Raw genomic sequence first — 10,487 nt, 5'->3', positions numbered from 1 at the left:
TTATTGCTGATTCTGTAGCTACCGATGTGACGGAAACGTGTACATAGATTAGTCGGAGATTCACCGTCACTAACAGGGCTGACGTAACATGTCTGGCCACACCCCAAAAATCAACAGTAGAATCCGACCACTCCTTCTACTGCAGTCTCCCCTCAGGTCCGCCCAGGCTGTATAAGAGGAGGAGAGGCGGCAGCACAGATCAGTTCATCTCTACAGCGGAGAAGAAACTCTATAAATCATTATGTCTGGCCGAGGAAAGGGCGGGAAGGGACTCGGGAAAGGAGGCGCTAAGCGGCACAGGAAGGTGCTCCGGGATAACATCCAGGGCATCACTAAGCCCGCCATCCGCCGCCTGGCCCGCAGAGGGGGTGTCAAGCGCATCTCCGGCCTCATCTATGAGGAGACCCGCGGAGTGCTGAAGGTTTTCCTGGAGAACGTCATCCGGGACGCCGTCACCTACACCGAGCACGCCAAGAGGAAGACGGTCACCGCCATGGATGTGGTGTACGCCCTCAAGCGCCAGGGGCGCACCCTCTACGGCTTCGGGGGCTAATCCAGTTCTCATTATTATTGTACAAAAGGTCCTTTTCAGGGCCACCCACTTTATCCATAAAAGTGCTGTCATGTAACTTCCGTGTACTGTTCTGAGCAGTTGGCTCCTATTCTCCTCACTCGGATCACTGCTCAGCCCACCCATCTATTAGCCGCCCACTTTGTCCCTGGAGAGCTGCCTGCGCAGCTGATACCGCTGGTGCGATACATGAGACGATAGTCTCCTCCCCTTATAAAACCGGCGTATCGATTATTAATCCCAGTATGTTTCTGTAACTATCTACATAACATTTCCTTCCCCGTACACGCAAATACAAAGTATCATTTCTGTTGCAGAATGATTTCCTGTATGTTCCCGGCGGCGCACCACTGCCACCATGAGGGGAATGAGAGAACAACACTCCGTGCCTTTGTGTTCGTTCCCTCCAAAATGTAGACGTCCCAAAGGCAACACAATCCATTGCTTCAATATCTGAATATTACAGTACAATACAACGTAAAAAAAAAAAGAGTAAGAACATTTCGCAAATGCTGGACCGGCTATTCCAATCTATAAACACAAACCTCCCGTGTATCTTAGGTAAGCTGGCATTGCCGGGAGCACCACAGACGGGGAAATGCTGAATATTACGGGGCAGCTGCCGGTACAGCATCACGTGATGCCGCAACACAGAGCTGCACATCCATTCCGGCTCTTCTGGGTAAATCCGGCGGCAAATTTGAAAACAGCAACTGCTCTGCCTCCACCAATCAGCTACAGAAGCTTCTCCCCCCATCAGCACTGCCAGAATATCACTCTCCAGGTAGCGAATCAGACATTTAGTGCATAGAGAAATATGCTATATGGTTTGTGCTACACAATTATATCCCAATTAAAACAAGCCCGATAAGACAGAGGAACGTTTACACTTCCATATATGAAGCTGATGTTCTCTATTGGCTGCGGATAGCGCTTCCCTATACACGTGCTTCCTGCAGGCTGCTCCGCTTATACGCGGGTGGATTGGGAGGAAGTTACTGCACAGCCGCATTACATTCCACCTGTAACAGGAACGCGTGTAACTGCCTGACCGGAGGATCTCTGATCCGCTTATAACGCATGCGGCCGTTGTAGAGCGTGTTTTCTGTCTAGGAAATATTACCATTGATTTGTAGGTTACATTGTTACTAGTGTTGTCCGGATCATGAACGATTCGGATCTTTGATCCGAATCTATTTTATGAGTCGATCATCCGAATCATCAAAATGAACGATTCGGATCGCAAAAGGGGCGGGGCCAGGAGCGACACGCCCCCTCTCAGCGGGCAGCGGGGTCCTGGAAGCAGGGATCGCTCTGTTGGATGGGAGGCAGCCTTGCAGGGAGACAGGTAGATGAGAGAGAGGGGACATGGGTGCCACTGCCAGATATGTGTAGAGCACACATACTGGCTATAACGTGCTGCCCATTATAGGCTGGCTGTTCCGTAGTGCTGCACAGTGACCACATTGGAAGCTTTTGGCTCAGCACAGCTCAGTAACTTTGTAGACACTGTGATTGCCGGGCAATATAATCCTCCTGCACTCGGCACTAAACAGCTGCACTTATCTTCTGGGAATGCTTTCCTTCACTGTGCGACCTTTTCTTTCAAAGTGTACAGATGAACATATAGGTGAAATATATGCAAAGCATAAATGTGGGTATTACGTGCAAACATTTCTGCTCTCTGCTCGTCCCTCCTCCCTTCTCTGTCCACTCCCTGCCCTCTGTCCATCTTCTCCCCTTCTCTGTGTGTCCACTCCCTCCCCTTCTCCTGTCCACAGATCTGTCCTGCTGTTCATTTCACCCCGAATGCTTCCGGTAGTAAAATGATCCGAGATTCGAATCAAAGATCCGGATCTCTTCAATGATCCGATTCGAATCATCCGGATCATTGAAAAGATCCGAACTTCCCATCTCTAATTGTTACCCGCTTATTCGAGGGATACTTATAACAAAGTGAAACGTCTCTGCATGCGGAGGAAACAGTAATAATGCGCATCAGGCCCTTTAGCAGACAGTGTGGGTGGCTCTGAAAAGAGCCTTTGTGGTGTTCTGTGCGATCTCTTTAGCTGCAGGGAATTACTTGCTCTTGGCGGCCTTGTGGCTCTCGGTCTTCTTGGGCAGCAGCACGGCCTGGATGTTGGGCAGGACGCCCCCCTGGGCGATGGTCACCCCACCCAGCAGCTTGTTGAGCTCCTCGTCGTTGCGCACGGCCAGCTGCAGGTGGCGGGGGATGATGCGGGTCTTCTTGTTGTCCCGGGCGGCGTTACCAGCCAGCTCCAGGATCTCAGCGGTCAGATACTCCAGCACTGCGGCCAGATAGACCGGAGCTCCGGCCCCCACCCGCTCCGCATAGTTGCCCTTCCTCAGCAGACGGTGAACACGGCCGACTGGGAACTGCAGGCCGGCCCGGGAGGAGCGAGTCTTGGCCTTGGCACGAGCCTTGCCGCCTTGTTTGCCTCTTCCGGACATGATGACTTCAGGAATACAGATAACTCTCCAACACGAGAATAACCCAACCCGCCCCTCCTCCTGCCCTATATACTCTGCTGCCCGCCCCGCGCTGCCACCCGATTGGCTGCTATTCAACTCAGCCAATAGCAGGAGAGTCTGGCTGTCCACTAATCAGCAAATGCCGGGGCGGGGCTCTGTACTTTAGCAGCCAATTGCATCTGAGTTTGTTTGCTGCGCTCTTCAACGATGCAAGTTTCTTCTCCAGCCAATCAGATGTAAGGGGCGGTAATCAGGCACGCCGCCTGATTAGTGCCGCTATCCAATAGTGTGAGCCGGCTCTCCTGCAGCCTGATTAGCATAGGCCGCCTATATAAGGAGGGGAGGCGGCGCTGCTCCGCATTGTGTCTCCGCACTCTGCAGAGTTACTAAGAATCAGCAGCTATGCCTGAACCAGCCAAGTCCGCCCCGGCGCCCAAGAAGGGATCTAAGAAAGCGGTGAGTAAGGTGCAGAAGAAGGACGGCAAGAAGCGCAGGAAGACCAGGAAGGAGAGCTACGCCATCTACGTGTACAAGGTGCTGAAGCAGGTGCACCCCGACACCGGCATCTCCTCCAAGGCCATGAGCATCATGAACTCCTTCGTCAATGATATCTTCGAGCGCATCGCCGGGGAAGCTTCCCGCCTGGCTCATTACAACAAGCGCCACACCATCACCTCCCGGGAGATCCAGACCGCCGTCCGCCTGCTGCTGCCGGGAGAGCTGGCCAAGCACGCCGTGTCCGAGGGCACCAAGGCCGTCACCAAGTACACCAGCGCCAAGTAATCTCTTCTCACCCGACTACACAGGAAACCCAAAGGCTCTTTTCAGAGCCACCCACTCATTCACTATGGAGCTGTTTTGTACAATCGCCTACAGTTATGAGTATTAATGCCCTTCCCCATAGATCTACTGCTTAAGGAGGGGGACAGGGATTTTCTCCCCGATCTGCCCTAGCTGTGTGCTTCTAATTAATATATAAGCAGTCATTTCACGTAATCCGAGTTGGAGCAGGGATTCTGATAAATGGATCAATTTCCTCCTGCAGCATTTAGTAGTAACTATTTCAGTAGTTTTATTAGAAGCTGGAATCCCGGATACCTCTGGGTAGTTGGAGAAGCTGCAGAGAATACAATACAGAATACACACCCTTTCCTGTACGTCTGCAGGCATAGATATAGATCGCCCCATCTGATGCTTCTGCCGCACTGAGAAGCTGATAGTCGGTGTAAACATTACTGATGCGCTGCGGCTACACGGGGGGCAGCCAGTGATAGAACTTCCTGTGCACTAATCTATAGAACAAACTGACGGGTCTGTGCAGCTGGTGGGGGTTGCTCAGAATTGGCCCATCCGCACAGCATTAGATCACGTCTATAAACCGAACAGGATAATGTAATACAGAGGATATATGCTGGTGGTTAAAGTTACAAATACCGTAAATGAATCACTTAAAGCTCAGCCAGCGACACTTGGAAATGACCGATTACAGCGCATATTCTATTTAAAATACCTCTTAGGAGGACTTTGATATTAATTACAAGAACATAAACGAATGAAAGGTATTTCGGTGAATTGAACGAACGCCAAACCGTCCCGATATCGGATCTGCTGGGAAATCCGGTCACTGCAGCAAAACCAATCCTCATTCCCAATCTCCCCCCAGGGTTCTAGAGTGTTAGTCCCGGTTATATCGGTCTGTGTGTGAGCGAGGAGCCTCCTTATTACTCATATCTCGGCCCGGTTTCCAGTGACGGGAATCCTCAGCCCGACCGATCTGCCGCCACTAGTTACTACAACCCGATACAGAATAATAAACATACCCGGAATATACAGATCTGCAGAGACAAGCGACTCACCTTTCTTTTATTCCTTTCCACTTTTACTCTACGCTATTAGATATAATATTAGATATAAATGGAGGGGCTTTTAAAGATCAAACAAATTTCAACAATAATCGTAGAATGGCGGCTAAGGGAACAAAGCAATATTGTGGCGGGATATTTGAAATATAACGAATGTTCTCTCCAGTAGCCAATCACATAAAAGCTCCCGATCACCCCGGCCAATCACAAGTCACGGCGCTTATAAATAAGTATCGGGAATATTGTTTCCTGGTCAGTGATTGGCTGCTCTGGGAGGGGTTATAGGAGGAGCCGCCCGGTGATTGGATCCCGCGCAGCACGATACACAGTACAGGCAGATATGGATTGGTCAAGTGATTGGAAAACAATTGGCTCTCCGCAGTGTATCGCGTCACCATGTAGAGGGCGTGGTGTGAGGCAGCCAATGACAGAGAGCCGCGGGCTGTATAAGAAGGTGCTTCCCGGGCGCTCTCCTCATTCTATTTCCGCGAGTGAATAGAAACTATTGCCTGAGCGATGGCCAGGACTAAGCAGACTGCCCGCAAGTCCACCGGAGGGAAAGCTCCCCGCAAGCAGCTGGCCACCAAAGCCGCCCGGAAGAGCGCCCCGGCCACCGGAGGAGTGAAAAAGCCTCACCGCTACCGGCCCGGTACAGTGGCTCTCCGAGAGATCCGCCGCTACCAGAAATCCACCGAGCTGCTGATCCGCAAGCTGCCCTTCCAGCGCCTGGTGCGGGAGATCGCCCAGGACTTCAAGACCGACCTGCGCTTCCAGAGCTCGGCCGTCATGGCTCTGCAGGAGGCCAGCGAGGCTTATCTGGTGGGGCTCTTCGAGGACACCAACCTGTGCGCCATCCACGCCAAGAGGGTCACCATCATGCCCAAAGACATCCAGCTGGCCCGCAGGATCCGCGGCGAGAGGGCATAAGCGACAGGAGACATTCCAGGGTTCTGACATTGACACAAAGGCTCTTTTAAGAGCCACCACATTCTCTATACAGAGCTTTCTCTACACGTTTGTATGATATGAACTGCTGGTTTTGAGCGTACTTCAGGCGGGAGGTGGGTAGCTGAGTTCCGGAGAAGTCTTGAGATTGTGGAGGATAGCAAGGGAGCCATCAGGCTGGAGGAATCCCCAGAGATAGGTATAGTTTTTAATACCCTGGAATCTCTACAACCCACACACCTGCAATGGTGCCAGGGGCAGGAGACACAGACAGGGTGACAATGGTCGGGGTGGATGCATGGGCATTAGTGTTGTCTGGATCATGAACGGTTCGGATCTTTGATCCGAATCTATTTTGTGAGTCGAATCAGAGGTATTTTGAATAGAATATGCGCTGTAATCGGTAGAGATGGGAAGTTCGGATCTTTTCAATGATCCGGATGATTCGAATCAGATCATTGAAAAGATCCGGATCTGCACAGCGGCTATCATGTAGCTAGCCCTGGGCTCGCTACATGATTTAAATAAATAAATTAAAAAACCTGCTGCGTTGCCCCCTGGCGGTTTTTAATAGACCGCCAGGAGGGTTAAGGCAGCTCTGAAGGCGAAAAGGGGTCAAACACCGTATTAATATGGTGTTCCTAATAATCCTTTAGGTGAGTGTGCATGTGTGTGTATGTATGTATATATATATATATATATATATATATATATATATATATATATATATTCACAAACATCACTTCCTGGTTAGCGGCCATGTTTTTTGTTTGCAAACACTGCCTAAAACTGGCGATTAAAAGCCAAGATGGTGACAGGGAGTGATCCAGGAGATCACAGTGACTCAATTGGTATGTTTTTTTATTGTACAAATCGGACAGCACAGATTATCTTTAATGAGTGCTCCCTGCACGCTAGCGGCAGCGTAGTGTTCGTTACCTAGCAGCAGACGATGCCTTAAAGGGGTTCTTTCGCGAAAAAAGTAGGCAGTTAAATGTGACAGATGACAGGTTTTGGGCCAGTCCATCTTTTTAAGGGGGATTCTCATGGCTTTCTTTGTTTTCAACAGCATTTCCTGAACAACAGTTGCAAAATCTAACTGACATAATAGTGTGCAAGTGATTTGGGAGGCCGGCTGGTATCTTGCTATTTTGGCAGTTAAACTGTTGTTCAGGAAATGCTGTTGAAAACAAAGAAAGCCCTGAGAATCCCCCTTAAAAAGATGGACTGGCTCAAAACCTGTCATCTGTCACATTTTTAACTGCCTACTTTTTTCACGAAAGAACCCCTTTAATTAGCCACGTGGTAGTGACATATCGCTACCGCAATATTTAATATAGTAGAGGCTATGCTAGTGAAGAAACAGCAGACGCGGCAGTAAAATATCGCGTTTGCGATACATCACTACTGCGTAGCTGTTATAAACAGCGCCTGTTGCTTACTTACACACGCTATGCTGCTACTAGCACGAGAAGCGTGCACGGACAACATTAAGGTGCGCTGATGTAATAGCGCGAGTAATAAGAGGTTGCCCGCACCATTTGCTTTAGTGAATCAAATCCATTATGTCTGTGCATTTACAGGGAAATCAGTGTTGCCAACTATAAAAGTATGCATCTTAGAGATGGGAAGTTCGGATCTTTTCAATGATCCGGATGATTCGAATCGGATCATTGAAAAGATCCGGATCTTTGATCCGAATCTCGGATCATTTGACTATGGAAGCATTTCGGGGGTTAAATGACTAGCAGGACAGGAGAAGGGGAGGGGGGTGGACACGCAGAGAAGGGGAGAAGATGGACAGAGGGCAGGGAGTGGACAGAGAAGGGAGGAGGGACGAGCAGAGAGCAGAAATGTTTGCTTGCACACAATACCCACATGCTGCAATCGTATGCTTTACATATATTTCACTTATATGCTCATCTGTGTACTTTGCATGCAAACAGTGAAAGAAAGCATTCCCCAAAGTAAAGTGCAGCTGTTTAGGAGGATCATATTGCGCTGCAATCACAGTGCCTGCTAAGTTACTGAGCTGTGCTGAGCTGAGCCAAAAGCTTCCAATGTGTTCACTGTGCACAACTGCGGAACAGACAGCCTGTAATGAGCAGCACGTTATAGCCAGTATGTGTGCTCTACACATATCTGGCAGTGGCACCCATGTCCCCTCTCTCTCATCTACCTGTCTCCCTGCAAGGCTGGCTCCCATCCAACAGAGCGATCCATCTCAGCTCTGCTTCCAGGACCCCGCTGCCCGCTGAGAGGGGGCGTGTCGCTCCTGGCCCCGCCCCTTTTGCGATCCGAATCACTCATTTTGATGATTCGGATGATTCGACTCACAAAATAGATTCGGATCAAAAGATCCGAATCGTTCATGATCCGGACAACACTAGTAATCGGTCATTTCCAAGTGTCGCTGGCTGAGCTTTAGTGATTCATTTACGGTATTTGTAACTTTAACCACCAGCATATATCCTCTGTATTACATTATCCTGTCCTGTTTATAGACGTGATCTAATGCTGTGCGGATGGGCCAATTCTGAGCACCCCCCACCAGCTGCACAGACCCGTCAGTTTGTTCTATAGATTAGTGCACAGGAAGTTCTATCACTGGCTGCCACCCGTGTAGCCGCAGCGCATCAGTAATGTCTACACCGACTATCAGCTTCTCAGTGCGGCAGAAGCATCAGATGGGGCGATCTATATCTATGCTGCAGACGTACAGGAAAGGGTGTGTATTCTGTATTGTATTCTCTGCAGCTTCTCCAACTACCCAGAGATATCCGGGATTCCAGCTTCTAATAAAACTACTGAAATAGTTACTACTAAATGCTGCAGGAGGAAATTGATCCATTTATCAAAGATTCCCTGCTCCAACTCGGATTACGTGAAATAACTGCTTATATATTAATTAGAAGCACAGTTAGGGCAGATCGGGGAGAAAGTCCGTCCCCTCCTTAAAGAGTCTCCGTAACAAAAATTGCATCCTGTTTTTTATCATCCTACAAGTTCCAAAAGCTATTCTAATGTGTTCTGGCTAACTGCAGCACTTTATACTATCACTGTCTCTGTAATAAATCAATGTATCTTTCCCCTGTCAGACTTGTCGGAGTGTGTCTGGAAGGCTGCCAAGTTCTTCAGTGTTGTGGTTCTGCTATGAACTCACAATTCCAGGCCCCTCTCTGCACACTGCCTGTGTGTTATTTACATTAGAGCAGCTTCTCTCTTCTCTCTTATCTTTTACAAGCTGGATAAATCGTCATCTGAGCTGGCTGGGCTTTCACATACTGAGGAATTACAAACAAGAGCAAAGCTGTTTGCAGGAAGAAAAGAGCCGCCTGAAACTTCAGTGCATGGGGGAAAGAAACAGACAAATGATCTCTTGAGATTCAAAAGGAAGGGTGTATACAACCTGCTTGTGTATGGATGTATTTTTCTATGTGTGGACATACTGTACATCAACCTACTTCCTGTTTTGGTGGCCATTTTGTTTGTTTACAAACAAACTTTTTAAAACTGTTTTTAACCACTTTAATGCGGCGAGGAGCGGCGAAATTGTGACAGAGGGTAATAGGAGATGTCCCCTAACGCACAGGTATGTTTACTTTGGAGCGATTTTAACAATACAGATCCTCTTTAAGCAGTAGATCTATGGGGAAGGGCATCAATACTCATAACTGTGCTGTTCCCACACAATAAATAGGCGATTGTGCAAAACAGCTCTGCAGTGAATGAGTGGGTGGCTCTGAAAAGAGCCTTTGGGTTTCCTGTGTAGTCGGGTAAGAAGAGATTACTTGGCGCTGGTGTACTTGGTGACGGCCTTGGTGCCCTCGGACACGGCGTGCTTGGCCAGCTCTCCCGGCAGCAGCAGGCGGACGGCGGTCTGGATCTCCCGGGAGGTGATGGTGGAGCGCTTGTTGTAATGAGCCAGGCGGGAAGCTTCCCCGGCGATGCGCTCGAAGATGTCATTGACGAAGGAGTTCATGATGCTCATGGCCTTAGAGGAGATGCCGGTGTCGGGGTGCACCTGCTTCAGCACCTTGTACACGTAGATGGCGTAGCTCTCCTTCCTGGTCTTCCTGCGCTTCTTGCCGTCCTTCTTCTGCACCTTACTCACCGCTTTCTTAGATCCCTTCTTGGGCGCTGGGGCGGACTTGGCTGGTTCAGGCATAGCTGCTGATTCTTAGTAACTCTATACAGTGTAGTGTTGTCCGGATCATGAACGATTCAGATCTTTGATCCGAATCTATATTGTGAGTCGAATCATCCGAATCATCAAAATGAGTGATTCGGATCCGAAAAGGGGCGGGGCAAGGAGCGACACGCCCCCTCTCAGCGGGCAGCGGGGTCCTGGAAGCAGAGCAGGGATGGATCGCTGAGTTGGAGGGGAGCCAGCCTTGCAGCCAAAGGTAGATGAGAGAGAGGGGACATCGGTGCCACTGCCAGATATGTGTAGAACACACATACTGGCTGTAATGTGCTGCCCATTATAGGCTGGCTGTTCCGTAGTGCTGCACAGTGATCACCAGGCATGGTCGGAATAGCCATTTCCGATTCCGTGGTAATTCCGCATACCGCCACTACCGAAATTCCGCTACCGTTTCATTCCCGAGGGAATT

General features: G+C 49.5%; 5 protein-coding genes across 5 annotated transcripts; 3 read left to right on the top strand and 2 right to left on the bottom strand.

Moving 5' to 3' along the window:
* Positions 1–235: 235 nt before the first annotated feature.
* On the top strand, positions 236–553 carry LOC137537085 (histone H4-like; the record flags this gene model as incomplete). The annotated part of the gene is made up of 1 exon (XM_068259227.1): positions 236–553. A coding segment is annotated over one exon (318 nt), but the record flags the coding sequence as incomplete, so codon positions are not given.
* A 2,097-nt stretch (positions 554–2,650) lies between these two features.
* LOC137537084 (histone H2A type 2-B) lies at positions 2,651–3,062 on the bottom strand. Its single transcript, XM_068259226.1, has one exon. The coding sequence runs from the start codon at positions 3,041–3,043 to the stop codon at positions 2,651–2,653; it is 393 nt and encodes a 130-aa protein (XP_068115327.1). The 5' UTR covers positions 3,044–3,062.
* Positions 3,063–3,460: 398 nt separating this feature from the next.
* LOC137535239 (histone H2B-like) lies at positions 3,461–3,847 on the top strand. The gene has a single exon (XM_068257054.1). It carries the CDS (start codon positions 3,467–3,469, stop codon positions 3,845–3,847), a length of 381 nt encoding a protein of 126 aa, XP_068113155.1. The 5' UTR covers positions 3,461–3,466.
* Positions 3,848–5,442: 1,595 nt separating this feature from the next.
* LOC137537083 (histone H3) lies at positions 5,443–5,881 on the top strand. Its single transcript, XM_068259225.1, has one exon. The coding sequence runs from the start codon at positions 5,443–5,445 to the stop codon at positions 5,851–5,853; it is 411 nt and encodes a 136-aa protein (XP_068115326.1). The 3' UTR covers positions 5,854–5,881.
* Positions 5,882–9,658: 3,777 nt separating this feature from the next.
* LOC137535234 (histone H2B) lies at positions 9,659–10,039 on the bottom strand. The gene has a single exon (XM_068257050.1). The coding sequence runs from the start codon at positions 10,037–10,039 to the stop codon at positions 9,659–9,661; it is 381 nt and encodes a 126-aa protein (XP_068113151.1).
* Positions 10,040–10,487: the final 448 nt, after the last annotated feature.

The sequence above is a fragment of the Hyperolius riggenbachi genome, chromosome 10 (genome assembly GCF_040937935.1).
Source record: "Hyperolius riggenbachi isolate aHypRig1 chromosome 10, aHypRig1.pri, whole genome shotgun sequence".
Taxonomy (NCBI): Eukaryota; Metazoa; Chordata; class Amphibia; order Anura; family Hyperoliidae; genus Hyperolius; species Hyperolius riggenbachi.
Note: the sequence above shows the minus strand (reverse complement) of the source record. Positions and strands in the feature narration are given on the sequence as shown.